The sequence below is a fragment of the Cyprinodon variegatus genome, unplaced genomic scaffold (genome assembly GCF_000732505.1).
Source record: "Cyprinodon variegatus isolate N-32 unplaced genomic scaffold, C_variegatus-1.0 Scaffold131, whole genome shotgun sequence".
Lineage (NCBI taxonomy): Eukaryota > Metazoa > Chordata > Actinopteri > Cyprinodontiformes > Cyprinodontidae > Cyprinodon > Cyprinodon variegatus.
In genome coordinates this window covers 1,189,873-1,208,817 of record NW_015150584.1, presented here as the reverse complement: position 1 = coordinate 1,208,817, position 18,945 = coordinate 1,189,873, and the positions used below count along the sequence as shown (strand labels likewise).

General features: G+C 38.9%; 1 protein-coding gene across 3 annotated transcripts in view; it reads left to right on the top strand.

The window, feature by feature from the left end:
• Nucleotides 1-892: 892 nt before the first annotated feature.
• The window catches only part of LOC107085718 (ankyrin repeat domain-containing protein 24-like), a 24,668-nt gene continuing 6,615 nt past the window's right edge, over nt 893-18,945 (top strand). Inside the window, exons 1-21 of one of the 3 annotated variants that reach the window (XM_015376209.1) lie at nt 893-927; nt 1,133-1,183; nt 3,589-3,719; nt 4,660-4,748; nt 4,915-4,979; nt 5,076-5,133; nt 5,327-5,397; nt 5,516-5,622; nt 6,153-6,325; nt 6,776-6,798; nt 7,051-7,143; nt 9,469-9,591; nt 9,700-9,819; nt 9,941-10,070; nt 10,194-10,372; nt 14,437-14,600; nt 14,831-15,597; nt 15,674-15,990; nt 16,096-16,350; nt 17,442-17,618; nt 17,718-17,885. In XM_015376209.1, coding sequence (XP_015231695.1) covers nt 1,148-1,183; nt 3,589-3,719; nt 4,660-4,748; nt 4,915-4,979; nt 5,076-5,133; nt 5,327-5,397; nt 5,516-5,622; nt 6,153-6,325; nt 6,776-6,798; nt 7,051-7,143; nt 9,469-9,591; nt 9,700-9,819; nt 9,941-10,070; nt 10,194-10,372; nt 14,437-14,600; nt 14,831-15,597; nt 15,674-15,990; nt 16,096-16,350; nt 17,442-17,618; nt 17,718-17,885 — 3,246 coding nt within the window. In that variant the 5' untranslated portion in view covers nt 893-927; nt 1,133-1,147. Of the gene's footprint in view, nt 928-1,132; nt 1,184-1,968; nt 2,446-3,588; nt 3,720-4,659; nt 4,749-4,914; nt 4,980-5,075; nt 5,134-5,326; nt 5,398-5,515; nt 5,623-6,152; nt 6,326-6,775; nt 6,799-7,050; nt 7,144-9,468; nt 9,592-9,699; nt 9,820-9,940; nt 10,071-10,193; nt 10,373-14,436; nt 14,601-14,830; nt 15,598-15,673; nt 15,991-16,095; nt 16,351-17,441; nt 17,619-17,717; nt 17,886-18,945 lie in introns of those variants that run through there. The other 2 variants (XM_015376207.1, XM_015376208.1) reach the window with 2 other exon arrangements.

Genomic DNA, 18,945 nt, shown 5'->3' with positions numbered 1-18,945 from the left:
TTACTTAACAAACAATAAAGTAAGAGAAATTTCTTATAAAATTATTCCTAATGTTTATCCTGTTAAAGCATTTTTGAAAAACAGATATAAATGGAATTCGGACCCAATATTTACTTTTTGTAAAAATAATGAAGAGAAGCTTATTCATCTTTTTGGGATTGTAATTATACCAAAATCAACACATTTTTTTTTCCATCAAAAAAATCTTAACATTACTTTAACAGATAAGGATGTTTTCTTTGGGATGGAAAAATGTGAACCTGTAAAAACAGAATTTTTATATGTTATTAATTATTTTTTATTTATTTATGGTAAATACCATATTCACACATCCAAATATTTACAACAAAAGCCAAATTTCCAGATTTTATTACATTCTATTAATATCTATATAGAATCCTTAAAATTGGGTTAAAATGCTAAAGCCATGCAAATTATAATGCCCTTAAAGAATTATGACCCTCAAGCATAGATTAGATTTGATTTTGACATTTTAAAATAATAGTTCTGTTCTGTAAAACCCTTTGTTGTTGTATATGTTTGTAATTATTAATGTTCTATATTGTTCATGTTGTTTTGCAATAAAAAAAAAAAACAAGGAACTTCCCCAACACTATATGTGGAACTCTAAGCTAATAAAGGTTTTAAACTTAAAAAAAACCCATATAATTTTCAAGCAGTGATGAACAACATAATAGTTTGTCATTATCTGGTTAAAAACAAATAAAACGACATGAGTCGTTCTTTAATGTGCACACTGCAGTCCATCATCAACAATCAACTGTCCATCCGGAGCTTCTCATTGGTTGTTTGGGGACTGGGGGCGGGGTTTCTTTATCAGTCAGGCAGCAGTGGATTCAGTATTTTACAGAGAGCAGCTGATGTGCCAGTGAAACCCCCCAGCTGGAACTCCACTGTCTGCCACAGGTAGGCTGCTTCATGCGAGCTTAATATGTAGATATAACTTAATACATTGGCAGCATTAGAGTTAAATATTTAGCCTGATTTTCATTAGTACCTTGTGTTTTTTATATGTTAATGGCCTTTATGTGTTGATGATAGTCTGATGTAATTCAGTTTTAATGTATTATAACAATGACATATCAATTGTTAAAAAGTGACATTTTTACAGCATTCCACCCAAAGGATGAAAAGTCTCAAAGCAAAGTTTAAAAAGAATGAGGTAAGAAGCATCTATTATGATGAGTTTGGAGGATTAATAGTGATTGAACTATGAAAGAAGTTATCTCTTTCCCTGAAAGTTATTTTTCTTTCAACTTTCAACATCATAGTTTGCTTTCTTCAATTATTGTATATAAGCTGAGGGGAAGGTATTAGGATTTAGTGTTGCTGAACAGCAGGAGAGCAGGACTGCCACCAGACTGCTGCTGTAACAATGATCTCAGGTAGCCTTCAATTATTAACACATAAGCCATGCAGACACACTGACTGACACACACAAGGAGGTCCTGACATGTCTGTCATTCTTTTTTTCTAATCTTAAGGGCAACTTTGAATAATAACGACAGATGACAGAAAAAAATACACATATAGCATTTAGCTATAAACTGTTGATGAGACTGCTGCTTGGCCTCTATACAGGCTGATAAATCAACACGCCCCAAAGTTTAAAGGGATAGTTCCTTTAGATGGCTTGTTTGATGTGTCTGGATATTTTCTTCTTACTGATGCTTTTATAGAAACCAAGTGGCATACCAGTAAATGGGGATCACAACCACTGACAAAAAGAAAAGAAAGTGTGAGTTTGGTAAATGGTCAGACTCAGGCTGGACAATGTGCAGCCTTACCCCCCTATCACCCTCCACCCCACCCCCCCTTTTTGCTGAGTCCTCACTTCACACAGGCCTGGCCCTGCAGCTGCAGTGAAACGGATCTCACTATGCTGCAGGAGGAGCAGGGATTGGGAGGTGGGGTACCATGCAAGACTTGACAAAAACTAATGAGAGCGAAGATGGGGACAGCTACTAAGAAGAGGGCAGCAGGGAAATTTACCAGAAATGAGAACAGGAGGGAGGGGAGGTGCTGTGGAAAGACTGGCTGTTCCAGTGCATGCAGACAGAGCAAGACGAAAGGAGGATTTTTGCAAAAGCGGACAGGATGCTGTTTCGGGATGTGACAGGGAGGGAGAGTATTGTGTGTATGTGACAGTTTATACATCATCAGAGGTAGGATTTAGAAATAGGATAAATTTTCTGCTCTGTTGGGATGTTGTTCTGACCTTTGGAAGGTTCTTTCCCAGAAACTCTTTGATTTTCCTGAGATAATCTGAAATGTAAGATATTTTAGGCATGTAGGAGGAAATTAGTGCTCTAGCAGTATATACGTAGCTGTGTTTCACTCCAAGATAGCAATATGGATCCCCAGCAGCCTGTTTTTAGCCTAATGAAGCGGTTCTGTCCTTGTCTCAGCCTGCTGCCGCTGCCAGTAGGTATCCTCTGTCTTTATTTATAAAAATTATCAGCAAAATGACTCCTTCTTCATCTTTCATCTGTCAGAACTAATTTTACATCAACAGTTATTAAACAATGCATTGGATGTCAGTATATACAGTGCTGCTCTGCGGTTTACATACACCCATCATTAGCATAATTGTCAGAGTATTTTTGGTCTTTAAACAATTGTTTAAATGTATCTTTTTTCTGTGTTAAACAGCCATGCAAGAAACTGGTTGTGATTATTTTTAAAATTAGACATTACTAATATTATAATAATTTTTTGATATACCAATGTTTTTCTTTAACTTAAAAAGGGGAAAAAAAATCATAAATGTCCTATCAATGTGTGGTTTATTGTTGTTGAGTCATTTGAACCTTAACCATGCCTGTTTGTAGCCATTGAAATTGCTATAATATTGCCTGTAAACTTGGAGGTCCTCTGTTCAGACATGCAAGAGCTCATTTAGTTTACTTTAGGACTCTTACAGTGACATATCTTTATCTCCTTGGTCAATCCGTTTTAGTTTGGGGTCCTTTTTTTTGGACTCCCCTCTTGTTTCAAAGCTATTGCATCAAATTTGCACAGTAAATTAGTAGCACCTTCAACAACACAGACCCTCACTATGATGTTACTACTACCATGCTTAACAGTGAGTACTGAATTCTGAAACCTCAAAGCCTTACATTGACTTTTCTAATCATATTTCTTGTCATTATTTACAAATAGCAACATAATTTTCTCATTGGACTGTAAAAAACTACCACTGAAGATAATCAGATCTTCAGGTGGGCAACTGCAAATTTTAGTCATATGCGAATCAGCTCTAGAACTGTGGGGTACAGTCTTTAGTTTTAATAATTTTGACCCATATCCTTTCATCTTAGGTGGTAGGTTTGGTCAGGTGAGTGAAATCTGTACTAAATCAGGTATTCTAATAGGACAATGATCCACACATGATAATTGCTTTTAAATGGAGACAGTAGACCAACTTTAAACTTTTGACATTCAGGTAAATAATGAGTGTATGTAAACATCCAACTGTTATTGTATAAAGCATAATATTAGTTTTTATTAGGGCAGTACTGACATAGAGGGTGGTTAATTCTTTTTTTTTTATTTCCCCCCCTTAAGAGTCAGGACTGGAGCAAGAGCGATGAAAGGCTGCTGCAGGCTGTGGAGCAGAATGAACCTGACAAAGTCGCTGCCCTCATTGTCAAAAAAGGTCTTTGTCCAACCAAACTGGATGCAGAGGGCAAGTCAGCGTAAGTTTGACACTTGATCTTTACCTCATAGAAACGGGGAAAGTTTCCAGACTTATTGGTTCTATTTACTTAATCCTAACCTATTAAAGCATTCTTTTCATATAATCTGTAGATAATTAAAGCAAAATGTTTTTCTTCTGGGTGAGAAAAAATAAATAAATAACATAAAACAAAACCAAACACATAATTATCTGAGCAGAAATCATCTTCGAAAAAGAAAACCCAATAAATTTTTGCTTTCAAGCTGCTAAGGACACACATTATCTCTCGGAATATAAACTTGGACATAAAGTTTCTTGTTTATCAGTAGTTATTTCACTGTAAACAGTAGCTTCAAAAGTTCAACAATTCAAATAAATGTAAACATTATTTTTTAATCCCAGATGGAATTCACATAAAAGTGTAAAACATTTTCCCATTTTTTGGTGTATGAAAACTTTAATGTATATTGTTTTTTTATTGGGACTGTATGTAGTAGAACAATGAGAGATACTGCAGAAAACATGGTTTTCAAATGTTTTAATAACTTCTAAAAAAAATTTTATCTTTTCTCTGATACCCCAAAACAGAATCCATTGCTAACAGCTGACTTCAGATGTCCCCTAATTAGCAGTTAGAGTTTGCATGTGTGCAATTTAACAGATAAAAACTGTAGCAAAAAAAAGCTCAAGGTATATAAAAAACATTTATATGAACTGTAAATCTTATATACGATATTTCATCTGTGATTTAAACACTTAAAACACCGATTGTTTTCTCAGGAGTCATAAAGAGACCTTTAATTTTGTCATAAATTGTAATGTTTCATTTTGATCAAATATTTCCTTATTTCAAAATTAAAGCTGTTAGGTCCAAAATAATAATGATTAAGAAAATGGAAGATACATAAATGTTAACAATACTTTTGCATGGATATGCTTTTGTTTGCACTTTCTGCCAGGTTCCACCTTTGTGCATCTAGAGGCAGACTAGATTGCCTGGAGGTAATCATATCCCATGGAGCAGACGTCAGTGTCACTGATGGAGCAGGTATAATATTTTGTTATTGGAAGCGGTTTATATGATATTATAAGCTATAAACTATATATAAACAACCCCAATCCCCATTATAGCAATGTACTTATTTAGTATATTTATATAATATATTTATTTATTATATTTATTTTGTTTTCTGTTTATGACCGACTGACTCCAGGTTTCAGCGCACTTCACCTTGCTGCCAAAAACAGCCAGCCTGAGTGTTTAAAGAGACTGTTGCAGGTAAGCTCAGCAATGCCATAACCACTGTACAAATTCTCCAAACCATGCCAGAAGTATATGGAAAATGGATCACTTCTGTGCTGTGTGCCACATTAGGAGAGACTGGCAGTAGATTGCACTGACAGTATTGGCAGGACCCCACTGCATCATGCAGGTATCAACAACATTATCTGCATAAATCAGATTCCTCTTAGAGTCTCTGATATTAACATGTCACATCTTAGTGTAAGGAGACTTTAATAGCAGTTAATAAAATCATATGATGTCTTATTGTTTAGGTAAAAGCTATTTTTTATTGCTTAGCTATTTTTATGTTTGTTGTTTTGGTTTTTAATTGGATCCCAAAGCGATCAGTGGCTGCTTGTCGTCCACCGAGATACTGTGGGACTTTAAAGCAAATCTGGATGTCCAGGACAGTGTAAGCTTGATGACTGTTGCTACATTTTTTTGTTTGGTTTCTTGGTTTATGACTCCTTCCATTTTGGATCTTAAGGATTTAATCCTCCAGCTTCTGATTAATTGTTGTCTTTTTTTAGGATGGGGCCACGGCACTGATCCTAGCGGCCCAGGTGAGCAGAGTGGAGCTGTGTGTCTTTCTATTGGGTCGAGGTGCCAATGCAAACATACAAGACAACCACGGGAGGTACTCAGCTATTGTCCACATTTTTTACACTTTTGTTGCGGTATTGATAAGTGAAATCCCACTTTACATTTATTCTATAAGCAGTTAGAAGCTAGAAGAACTAGTTTAGTGTATATTATGCACTCAACGAATGCTTTTAATGTTTCTCAAAAAGAAGTCAATAACTTAAAAAAGTCCCCTAAAAAATAAACACAAGGATAACCCATCCCACTGTGAGAAGAAACTTCAAGCAGATGCTCTATAAAGTGATCCTTAGTTATCGATTTTAAGTTTAAAATGATTGTTAGTCAAATTTATATGGCAGATTTTTTTTATATTTGCACAGCAAAAACAATGATCCTAAATGGATAACACTGAAACTATTGTTGGGGCAGTTTCTTATGGTCATAATGATGTCTAATTTTGGCAAGTTAGATATTTGGATACCACTGTCCTAACTGGTGTATATATCTATAATGTTTTATGTTTTGTACCTATTCAGTCAGTTTGTCTCTCATTGTTGTTTATTGTGATTGTTTCTGGGAGGAAAGGTCTGCATTGATGCTGGCCTGTGAAAGCGACAGTGTTGAGACTGTAGCGGCTCTGCTGAGAGGTGGCGCAAGTACTCAGCTGGTTGACCAACTCGGGCACAAAGCAGTTGACTTTGCCACAACTACGGGCAACCAAGGCATTGTTCGTATGTTGCAGGATGGAGTACCTCCAGGTACCGGCCCTTGGGCATTTTTTGTTGGCTATTTTGGAAGTTTGCTTCTACTGGAAAGCCTCTTCTTTCACACAAAGCCTCTAGATTAAGCCATTAATTAATATGACATATTCCATTCCCAGAGAGCAGATGCAATAGATAGAGTAGCTGGAAAACCGAATGTTTGCAGAGTGGACTAAAATAATGGTATAGGGAATTAGTTTTGCTCAGTGAGACATGCTTACATATAAAAACAGATGTGCCTTAGCAGATGGCTTGAAAAACAAGATGATGCAGAATATCTGATATGTAAATCAAGCCAAAGCTCCAAATTCAGTTATCAAAATTTCGTTTCAGTGTTAGAGATTTGCTGTTAGATTCATGAATGAAACCTGTGGAAAAGAAACTTTACCATTTGAATGTGTTTAAATGCTTTTAGCTCATTATCTTTTTTCCCCGTTGCTCACATAGCTTCTGAGGGCACAGGCGAGGAGGTAACATTACATAGTTGAATGTTGATTCATTGCTTCCATCTATGAGATTATGACTCATCTTGGCTCATCATATTGTGCATGGCTTCCAATATGAGGTCATTTTTTTAGTGTGCTGCCTCTATTCTCTTAGCTGTCTCTCTTCTTTGTTGCTGACCTCTTCTTTCATCTTGGTTTTCTTCCTTTTTTGTGTTTTGTTTCAAGTTAAGCTTGACCCCTGTATGTCAGTGATCCCCCTCTCACCCCCAAACACAGCCCATTCAAATCCCCTCAGGCGCTTCATCAGTGCAAGGGGGGACCACCCCCCGAAAACGGAAAGCTCCTCCACCGCCTCGCTCTGCTCTTCAGGTACTGTAGAAATCATTTCAGCAGAAGGCAAACATCTTTTGTGTTTTATCAAATGCTTAACTTTAGGCTATATGTATCATATTAGCATGCCATCCACTATTATGGGACCATAGTGGAGATATTTAGATGGTCTTTAAATTAACTGCTCTTTTATACAGTTAAAAAAATCTATTCTTTAAAATAATCAAATCATGTGTACCTTAGTTATTGGCTTCCCTGGTGGTAGTATGCACTGTTTTGCTGATAGAACAGCCCTTAGTCTTCTCCATTTGACAACATTTTTCATCTTTGACTATTCGTCATGACACAATCTCTCTAGATAACCCACAGCCCAAAGTCTCTTCTTATGCGTTCTACTCTTTAGCTTTACCAACGTGTGTACAGGATTTAGGTCTGTGACTTAAACCACCACAACAAATAGCTGATTTTGTGCTTGGTAAACCATTTCTCTGTAGATTTCATATTATATTTTGGATTATAATTCTGTTGAGCTACCAACGATGATACATTTTCAGTTTTCTAGCATAGACCAGTAGGTTTTCACATGCATACCTGTACCCTGGTATTTTAGACAGCCAATGAAGCCATGGCATCCAACAAGGTCCTTATGACCTTTGTAAGAGAAACAATCTCACAGCATCACAGAGTCTCTACCATGCTTAACAATGGGCATGGCGCTTTCCCGATAGATTAGTCTTTCTTGTAATAAGCTCAGATTTGCTGCTAGAATCCCAGCAGCAGTTCACAACTCCATGTGTTAAAATTGAGAATGTTAGGAACAAAAATGATTTTTGCTGATGATATGCTTCCCAAGCAACCGATCTGGTTACAGGTAGCTTTCAATAGTTGTCTATAGATTTTATAAACCCAAGATCAGAGGTGTCAAAGGTATTCATGTTTATTACTCAAGTAGAAGTATAAATATTATGATTTAAAAACAATTTTATAGAAGTTGAGTATCAACTTAAGCCTTCTTCTCAAGTAAAAGTGTAAAAGTACCACATTTTGAGGTATAAAACTAAGATAGCTGCTTTACTGCACTACACTATTAAAGAAAAAAAGATATATTCTGGATGAAAATGTAAAAACTTTTAACTCATTTATGGCGACTTTTTACTTCTACTCATTTACTTAACTCATCTTAAAAAACTATTTTTTTTTTTGTGCGTGTCGAGCAAGAAGTTGGTGCAGTACCGAGTCCAAACAAAAGGAAATTAATTGTCCGGATGAAAGAAATTATTTTGGTGCCACATTTTGATTTTTTAAATACTAACAGGCCATAACGGAAATTTGCTTAAATGAAACAAAACTAACATGTCTTTTTTTTTTTTTATGTAAGAAGAAAGTAGAGATAATTGCAAAAAAAATGAATGTAAGGAGTAAAAGTAAAATGTTTTCTAAAAATAATTACTTAAGTATGGTAACAAAGTATTTGTACTTTGTTACTTGACACCTCTGCCCAAGATGCCGCTGATCTTACCCAGTGAGCTTTGAAGACTTGGTTACAATTCCTATCAGCCTCCTCACAGTGGCTGGTGGGAAAAATAAATACAGGGCTGACTTTAGATGTCAACAAATTAAGGTGAACAGCCACTCTTGTTGTCATTGTCTAAATCGTGAACATAATTACACCTTTGCCTCACTTGGAATGGTTGTCAGTTTGCCATTCCTGTTTTGAATAGTGTTTAAAGTCACTGGGCTTCTTTGTAAAATCAGTTTTATACCTTTTGATAATAGGAAGCCATTAAATACTATAAAAGTATAACATTACTAAACCTCTTCAGTTGCGTTTATTTTATAAGGATTGTTAGGTGTCTGAATAACTGAAACAAAGAGTTTATTTTAAAATTTTATATATATATATATATATATATATTCTTTCACAGTGAAAAATCTCACATTTTCTGTGTGAAATTGCACTACTGGAGAAGAGGATAGTTTCGTGTTGTTTAGTTCTGATTTATTAGTTTATTACACATGGACATTTGCAAGAAAAACATTCATAAATTAGATGCTTTGCAGTTTCTGTCTTTAATCACCGAATGGTCAAGTTAATGGTACACTTCAGTTCATCGTACTTTAACATAAATTCAGTGTCTCTACATATGCCATCACTTTAGGAGTTTCTGGTTTATTAGATGGGTTGGAAAATATGGAGAGCCCTGTATATAACAAGCTTAACATTGCAATTACAGTAAATTAAAATATATATATATCTCAATCCATAAAACAATGAGCATTTTCCTGTGCTAGAGAACATTGTTATCTTTGACAATTGATTGGTAGTATCATTTTTTCTGTTTTATTTGTATTCTAATTTAAAAGATCCAGGACCTCTCACCTGGACCTGCCAAATCTCCAAGTCCAGCTCCCCGTACCAAGTCACCTGAGCCACAAAAATCTCAGTCTCCATCTCCCCTGCCTCCTGAAACTCAGCAATCTTCTCAGGTAAAACATTCCGGTTTTTCATGTTTTTCTAAATTCTGACTGCTTTTTCATTACACTGCATAACATATATATTTTTACTTGATTTCTGTGGTTTTCTGCCTCGATTAGGCAGAGGATGAGGAGGTTTTTGAGGAGATCCGACGGCTGCGGCTTGAAAGAGGCCGACTGCTTCAGAAGATTAAGGCCCTGGAGCAGCAGCAGCAAAGTGCCCTATCTGCCTTAGAAGAGGTACAGGTTTTTAGAAAAAATATATTTGTTTCTTCTTCCTTTTCAAAACAGTCAATGCTAACATTAACTTCAATAATAAAGGAATAGCTCTGATTACCAGTTACCCATGTGTGTGCAATAGCTGTCCCAACTAAAGCAGCATCTGAAGGAGGCAGAGGCTGAGAGGGATAAACTGCTGGAGGAGCTGAAGGGGGCCCATGGGACTGGCACCAGTGACTCAGAGGATTTAGATGAAATGCTGGACTTCCCTGGTATACAGTCCATAGAACATTCTCCTTCTAGAGCTGGAACACAGAGAGACTTCCCAGCATGCCTCCCTGCATCAGCCCTGCCAGGTGGTTCAGCAATGTTCTTTTGTGGTGGTCTCTCTACAGAGAAGCTGCTTTCAAAACGCTCCAGAGCATCCCCTGCCCAAGATGAAGCCTCTTCACAAACAGAGACAGACTCCACTGGCCCTTCTCCTGCTCCTCCAGACCCACGATCAGTTGCTGAATTGCAGAAACAAATAGAGGATCTAATTTCACAGAACTCTGAGCTTGTACTTAAAGTGCAGGTAAGCCACAAAAGCAAATTCAAAGAAGCTGATAATGCATTCATTCTGACACAGAAAGCACAAACATAATTATCTTCAGGTTAACCTAACTAAGATCTTCAAAGAAGCGAATCAAATACAACAGTTGGTATAGAATAATCACCTGAGTGATTTGCTGAATGTTCCTGACTCATCATGTGATGACCACTACATCACTAGTCATGAGGTGCACTCTCTTGGACTAGTTAACAGAGGGAGTACACAGATTTAAAAATAACAAATCTGTATCAGATGGAATGCAGATGGAATTTCTGTCAGCTTAGATCTTGATTTGTCTGGTTGCAGTAGATTTACCTGAGTTACTTTGTATTTAGGTAATATTTGTTGTGTATTTGCGACTGCTAATGTGACCCTTAGTGATCAAGTTGCGGATTAGCCTTTTTGTATCACAAAAGACCCATCAGATGTCAGGGGTAAGACAACATTCAAGAATAGAGTCTTTAATGATTGTTAGAAAAATAAGAAACAAAAATCTCTTCTAGAGACTGATAAGCAAACATAAGCAAACAGCAGACATGGGTGGGTTGCCGAAGGTGGGTTGCCGAAGTATCTGTGGTTAGATCATAGGTTGTTAGACTGTTTTTCAGATTGGATCCATTTTTAGAGACTAAGTTAAAGGACAGATCCATTATGCATAAATTCTCTGTGACCTATTTCTGAACACTGATGCAGATATAAGTTGGGGTGTTTGTGTATATTTGAGTCTTTCCTTAAAATTTTAAATTAAAGGCATTCAAAGGCCAAATAAGCCAAGTTTATTTGTATAGTATATTTCAGTGGCTGAAAATTCAAGTGCAGGAAAGAATTAATAAAAGTACATTGCAGTGGCATAGATACAATACAATTATTTAGAGAGAATAAAAGTTAATAATTATTAAGATAAGATAACTGAGATGATTACATTGATAGCACAGTGTAATGAATCAAGACTTGGAAATTACAATCCAGCCAATACACAAGAAGCAATTTTAGAGTTTTATTTAAGCAACATGTTCTGAGGGGCTGGAAACTGACTGGCACATGGTTAAGCCACTGGAAGAGTCAGGAATATATATAGTGCTCCTCCCAGGTGCAGTAACACCAGTAACCTGAGCTGCTGCAGGTGTAGCCACTCAGACCTAATTACAGGAGCTTGGCTGAGTAGCTCCAACAGCAGAGCAAACACAACACACATCCACAGGCTTTGACTTTTCAGTATCCCTTCCCCCAAGGTCTGGAGCCTGATGGACCTCTAGATTTATCAGGGTGCAATCTGTGGAACTCACTGATGACTTATCAACAATGAAGCAACCAGGTATCAAAGATCTTTCCTGAGGTCCATAACCCTCCCAGTCCACAAGGTGCTGTGTGCCATGATCTCTCAGTCTGGAAGCCATTGGTGTGACCAACAGTATGACCCCAATCCCCACCAAGGAGCGGGGTGCTAAGCAAAGTGCCTAGGGCAGGCTCAAATGGCTTGATTCATGACACCGCAGACATGGGATGAATCCTCATGGTGCAAGTAAGCTGCAGGTGAACAGCAAGAGAGTTGATTACTTTGGCAATGGCTGGGGAATGGATGCATGAAGAAGGGAGCCAGCTTTCTGCAATTTACATGGAGGGGCAAGTCTTTAGTGAATAACTAAACACTCTGGCCAAGCTAGTAAGCAGGATCCTGTTCATATCTCAGAGCTGAGGCAAGTTCAGATGGGTCCTTGGTCTTTATTTCTTTCTTGCATACAGAATACTGGTGGTTGGTAACAACAAACAAGACATAAGGGCTTTAAGTTGATGGAATTTAAGACCCAATGGAGATTGTGTGACCACTTGACAGGTTCTTGACCACACAGAGTACGTATCTCTGTCTCGACTTCTTTGTTCATTCTCTCTTTATGACTTTCAGACTGGAGATGAAACCCCATATGGATGGCTTTTGGAAATAGGGCAGTAACCCACTGGAAGAGCTAGAAATACTGCTGACTGAAAGTGCTAAAAACAACATCACCCTTAAATCGTCAATGGAAAACAAATGTATTAATCAATCGAGGCCTGGATCTGGAGTCACACACAAAGTTAAAGTGGAAAAACACACCACTGGATAATCCAACTTTGATGTAAGTTCCTTTAAACTGGTCAACATAAGGCTCAGTATTGTGTGTCTCCTCCACAAGTCTGTATGACCTTGCTACAATTCCTGGGCATGAGATGGCAGATGGTCTCCTGAGGGATATCCTCCCAGATCTGTACTAAAGCATCAGCAAACTCCTTGACCGTCTGTGGTGCAATGTGTAGTTGGTGGATGGATAACTCTATAATGTCCCAGAGGTGCTCAATCTGATTCAGATCTAAGGAATAGGAGGTGCAAGTCCATAGCTTCAAGGCCTTTATCTTGCAGGAACTGCTGACACACTCCAGCCACGTGAGGTGTAATATTATCCTGCATTAGGAGGAACCCAGGGTAAACCATACCAGCATATGGTCTCACAAGGGGTCTGAAGATCTCATCTTGGTACCTAATTTCAGTCATGCTCCCTCTTGGTGAGCACATGGAGGGCTGTGGGCCCTCAGGGTGCTAGCGGTGAATTTGCCAATCCTGGTGTTCTCTGGCAAATGCCAAGCGTTCTACAAGGTCTGTGGATGTTGGGCCCTCGTACAATCTCCATGGAGTCGGTTTCTAACCGTTTCTGCAGAGACATGCACATTTGTGGCATGCAGGGCTCTAACAGTGCTCCTCCTTTTCCTCCTTGCACAAAGGCAGAGGTAGCAGTCCTGTAGCTGGGTTGTTGCCCTCCAACAGCCTCCTCCATGTCCCTGGTTTACTGGCATGTCTCCTGGTAATACCTCCAGCCTCTGGACACTAACCTGAAAGAAACAGCAAACCTTCTTGCCAAAGTTCATGTTGATGTGCCATCATGGATGAGCTGCACTACCTGAGCCACTTGTGTGGGTTGTAGAGTCTATCTCATGCTACCATGAGTGTGAAAGTACCACCAACATTCAAAAGTGACCAAAACATCAGACAGAAAGCATTGGTACTAACAAGTGGTCTCTGGTCTCCACCTGCAGATTCAATCCTTTATTCAATGTGTCTTGCTAATTGACCAAAGATTTTCACCTGTTGTCTAATCCATTTGCACAACCACATGTAAAATTGAATGTCATTCAGTATTGCATCCTAAGCGGACAGTTTGATTTAGAGCTTTAGTTTGATTTAAGTTATATTTTTATTTTGTTTATGTGTTCCCTTAATTTTTTTGAGTAGTGTATATTGCTCCTCCCAGGTGCACTATGAAATTGTGGCTGCTGAAGGTGTAACATATTACAGCTTATTACAGGAGCTTGGCTGAAGGTGCAGTATGTGATTTCATTCGCACAGCAACGAAGCAAACACAACAAACTGCCAAAATTAATATGCTTTTAATCTTGATTTAAAGCAACTGAGGGTTTAAGTATTTTTTAGTTTCATGGGAGTTTATTCCAGATGATTGGAGCATAAGTACTGAAAACTGCTTCTCCAAGTTTATCTCTGCTTTCAGGTATACAGAGTTGATTAGAGCCAAAAGACCTGAGAAATGTGGGTGGTCAATACACTAACAGCAGATCTGTAACATATTTTGCTGCTAAATCATTCAAACCAGTGACTGTGCCAGAAGGGTGGAGGTCTTTTTCCAGCTGATGAAATAAAATGGAGTGATCAACAGTATCTAATGCTGCACTAAGGTCCAATAATACAGGCACTGTGGTTCACAATAGATTTAAACACAAATGTATGCTTGCCTTTTTAATTCATTATTTAATAAATAAACAACTTAAAGCCAAATAGTTACAATTAAATTCTTGTCATTATAGTTATTACATTTAAGCTTTTAATAATACCTTAATAATAAAAATACTTTTCCAACATTATTTAACACCTGAGCAAACAAGAGTCCAATCCTCAAAGTCCCTCACATCATACATTTAGAACACACAAAGCAAATATTTTTTTTTCTTTTAATATAACATGTAAATCACACTTTTCTATGATAGTTTTATGTTGATTACAGATGCTGGAGATGTTTGAGAAGGATGATACCGACATGCAGACCATCAGTCCAGACTCAGTCCCTATAACTCAGTATGAGACTTTAAGGAAGGAGTTTGAAGCCCTTCAGGAGCGGTTTTCTCAAGCCCAGATGTCATTGGAAGCCTGCAGTGTTTCTGACAAGCAGTGAGATGCTTTTTTTTTCTAACATACTACAAGCAGTTAGCTTCCAAACTTCACTCAGCTAGGAATCCTTAATTCTCAAGTATAATATTGAGATAGATTTACTGGATTCAATGATAAATTTAAAAGTAAACATATTGTAAGGTTAGAAACAGGCTTTTAATCTATTTTTGGGAGACTTAACATGTATTTATGTTGCTTTCTTTTCAAGTTTAAGTTGTCATGTCTTGTAGAAGCAGCTCCCAGAATGGAAGTGAAGATCCAGAAAGCACGGCAGCTCTAAAAGAAAAGCTTTGTGGGTTGGAAGAGCAGCTGGCCTCCTCCCAGTCTGAGCTGGAGGAGCTCAAGGAGCAAATGCGTCTTGGGGTGCTCTCTGTGGAGTGTGCTGAAGGAAACATTAGCACAGCAGACGCTCAGGCTGCAGGAGGTGCAAGCCAGGAATTGCAGCAGCTGAGGGCCAGGGTGACAGAGTTGGAAGAGAAACTTGCAGGGAGGCAGGGCGAGGCTCAGGGTCAGAGCAGCCAGGACAATGAGACAATCAAACAGCTGACAGAGAAAGTGAAGGAACTCCAAGCTGCTCTGACCAAGAAAGAGTCTGAGATAAAGGAAGAAGACAAAAGCAAAAGAGGAGAGACAGAGGCAGAAACAGTGAAGTCCCTTCGTGATAGAGTTATCGAACTGGAAGCAGCCCTGGCTGAGAGCAGGACATTGGGGAAAGAAGGAGCAACAGCCGGAGATGGGGATCGGGTCCGACGTCTTCAGGAGCGTTTGGCTGAACTGGAGGGAGAGCTGAGGAAGTGTGTCCCACGCTCAGAGCTGGAGGAGGTGCAGGTGACACTTGGACTTCAGTGTGAACAGCTTGCCAGGGAGAGGGCAGACGTGGCTCGACGGCTCAATGATGCCCTTCTGGAGCTGGAGAGACTTAGACCTCAACATGGAGATGATGAGGAGGAGGAAGAGGAGGAGCATTCGGAGAGCTCAGAGCCCTCTTTCATTTCAGGTTTACTCCTTTTCTATGTTAGATATACTTGTGTTTACTGACAGCTTGATTTTGATTGTATTCCACCTCTGTCCAGATCGATCTAAGCAAACTTTAGCAGCAGTGAGGGAGGAATTGGAGGTGGCGAGGCAGGAAGCAGCCCAAGCTCTGGATTGTCTTTGTGCAGAGCGGGAGAGCAGGGCACAGGACGCCCTGCAGTTAAAAGACGCTGTGCCCCTTTCAAAGCATAAAGAGGCACTGTCTGCAGTGTCAGAGCAGCTTTCTCAAACTCTTCAGGAGCTTCAAGAGGAGAAAACTCTACGAGTTAATGCTGAGGAGCAGACTGCTAAGCTACAGGCAGAGCTACAAGCCAAACAGGATGCCATTCCTAAAGAGGAGCACGAGAAGGTCAAGGTCAGCGGATTGAAGAAAGCAATGAAAACTCCTAAGCAAAGAAATTTTTGCCCACACTGATCTTTAGAAAATGTCAGCTCTAACCTGTGTTTTCATGTTTGAAAGGAAGAGCTCCAGCGCACCCTGCAGGCCAGTGAAAAGAGTGCAGCAGCCGCACAAGAGGCTCTCAGTGAAAAGGAAATGGAGCTCAGAGAGCTGAAGTCCCAGAAAGCTGCAGAACACGGTCTGATATCCAAGGAAGACCACGAGGCCTTGCGACTTTCTCTGCAGGCAGAGATCAATGCCATCACGGCACGCTTCAATGACCTCACCAGGAAACATGAGAAGACATGCACAGAGGTTTGTGCAGCATGTTATTGGGTCAGTCATCAGTCCTCTTCAGTGCCCTCTAAAGCCTAAGTAGATGGTATTGTTTCTGTAGCATACTAAGTTACATCGCCTTTTGAGGCTTCCGTTTAGCCTTTATATCATTCATCTATTGGTTTCTCCACATTACCTGCCATTGTCACTATGATGCCTCTGTATATCATTATGTTCTGAAGTAGAGTGGAATTTAGCAACCTGAACTCTTTATCACACTAACCGTAGTTATACTTCATCTTGGGCTTTTTTGTTCTAGTATAAATGGTTATTTGAGATAGAGTTCCTTATATGACTGAGTCTTAAACCCATACTGTAATTCCCGATGTCCTGTGAAGATGAAGGGTAGCAACATTTTTAATCAAGAATAGTAATCTGTTATGCCCTGTGACACACTGGCGACCTGTCCAGGGTGTACCCTGCCTCTTACCTATAGACTACCCGAGATAGAAACCGAGCAACTGCGACCCTGACAAGCCCTAAGCTAGAGAAAATGGATGGATGGATGGATGGATGGATGGATGGATGGATGGATGGATGGATGGATGGATGGATGGATGGATGGATGGATGGATGGATGGATAGTATTCTGTTAGAATGGCTTTGTTAAAGTTATACTTAAATAGAGCTGACAATCTGTGGTGTTATTCGATTAGGAAATGACAATTAATAGAAGTTTTTACACAACATATTTTAGAGCTTAAGTTATTTTTCAAAGGACATGAAAGAATTTTAGTATTTTATTGTGTATGTTTGGATACAAAAATATGCGAAAATCTTGTACTTAAAGGTTGTGCTACAAAATATCAACTCAGGGGTGCTTAATATGTGTACCTATATGCATATGAATGCATGTACATAGATGCATGTAACACTGTAAAGCATGTATTCTTTCTCTTCCATTTAGCAATCGTGTCTTTCGCATACAATCTCCAGAAAGTATATTTTCAGACTGTGGTCGTAATCTTAAAGAATATAACCAAAATCAAAGAACCACATTCATGTCTTTGGCTTGACAGCGAGAAACAATCCTTAATCTTTAATGTTTGGCTTTGTGAACTTTTTCATGACATGTGGTCATCCTACTGTAGGTGTTCCAGGTGCAGAGGGAGGCGCTATTTCACAAGAGTGAGAGACAAGCAGCAGAGTCCCAGGTGATCACAGTACAGAAGCAGCTCTCTGAACTTCAAGCTCAGTCCAGACACATCCAAGAGCTCCACAAAGACATCCAAGAGTCCCAGGGTCTTGTCAAAGAGAAGGATCGTAAGGTAAGAGCCTACCGCTCCAGTTTTACCAACAATAATCACTATTGAGGTGGTGAGGTCTCAAACTTCCTAACAAACTTGTTTTGTTTCTTGGTTGGTTAGATAACAGAGCTTTCCAAAGAAGTGTTCAGACTCAAAGAGGCCTTGGGAGCCCTTTCACCTCCTCTTGGTATATCATCATCCTCTTCATCCTCTTCTACTCAACATGGTAATCCAGGGCAGCAGGTGGCACTGCAGAACAGGATTGGCATTCTCACCCAACAGCTTCAGGTGAGAGAGGATGTGACAGATGTGGTCTTACATGAGGAGCTTAGGCACAGTGTTTGGCTTACAGTACGGCGCTTCTTATATATGGCCAATAATTAGTTTATAGATATTTGTTAATTTATCTGTTAACTGTTTATGATCAATTAAATGTGTTGTTTTTTTAATCAATAAACATGTTATGCATGCTTAATATAATGTTTGTTCCAGTAGGTGTTTTTGCAGAACAACCTTTGTAAATGTATTCTTACCTCCATGATGAACACATTCCAATGTCAGCTCCATGGCAATAGAATCAACAACAACAACAAAAAAAGGAATGCTAAAAATCCTATCAAGGTATAAAATGTCAACAAATTAGATTTGAAGTGATACCGCACAGAGCGTGATCAGCAGATACTGAGGCACATAATGTGCAGATGCCATCAACTGTCTACACGGTCAGTAGCAAGAGACCTTCAAATTAATTCAAGAAAAGAGTGTGAATTGCTATATACAATGACTTGCATCCCCAGGACAAGGCATAGAGGATGTATAGATGTAAACTAGACTCTAGAACTTTGACAAAGATATAGTCTTCCTGCTAACGTTCCAGCTTTCAATTGTACTGTTTGCGCGTCGGTTACCAGGTTCATCAAACATTTAACTTAGCTGTCGAGAAGTAAAGTTGAAACCTCTACTGTACATCAGGGATGCTCAAGTCCAGTCATCAAGAGCTATTTTCCTGCAACGTGTTGATGGACCACATTTTTAACACACCTGAATCAAATGAGTGGCTCGTTACCATGCCTCTGCTGAGCCAAAAATAGGGTATTGAGCCTTTAGATCAAGGTGTGTTAGTGAAGACATGTACTGTATCTCAAAGTTACAGGATGGTAACTCTTGAGGACTAGACTTGAGCACCCATGCTCTATATTGCTTGAAGCCCCTCTGCTTCCTTAAACCTGGGCCAACACTCAACAGCTTGACCAGTTTACGCCCTTGTTTTGCTTCTTTTTTGATCTGCTTGAATTTGAGAAATGTAATGCTGAGAAGAAGCCATTTTTATCACAGAGCTACTAGTATC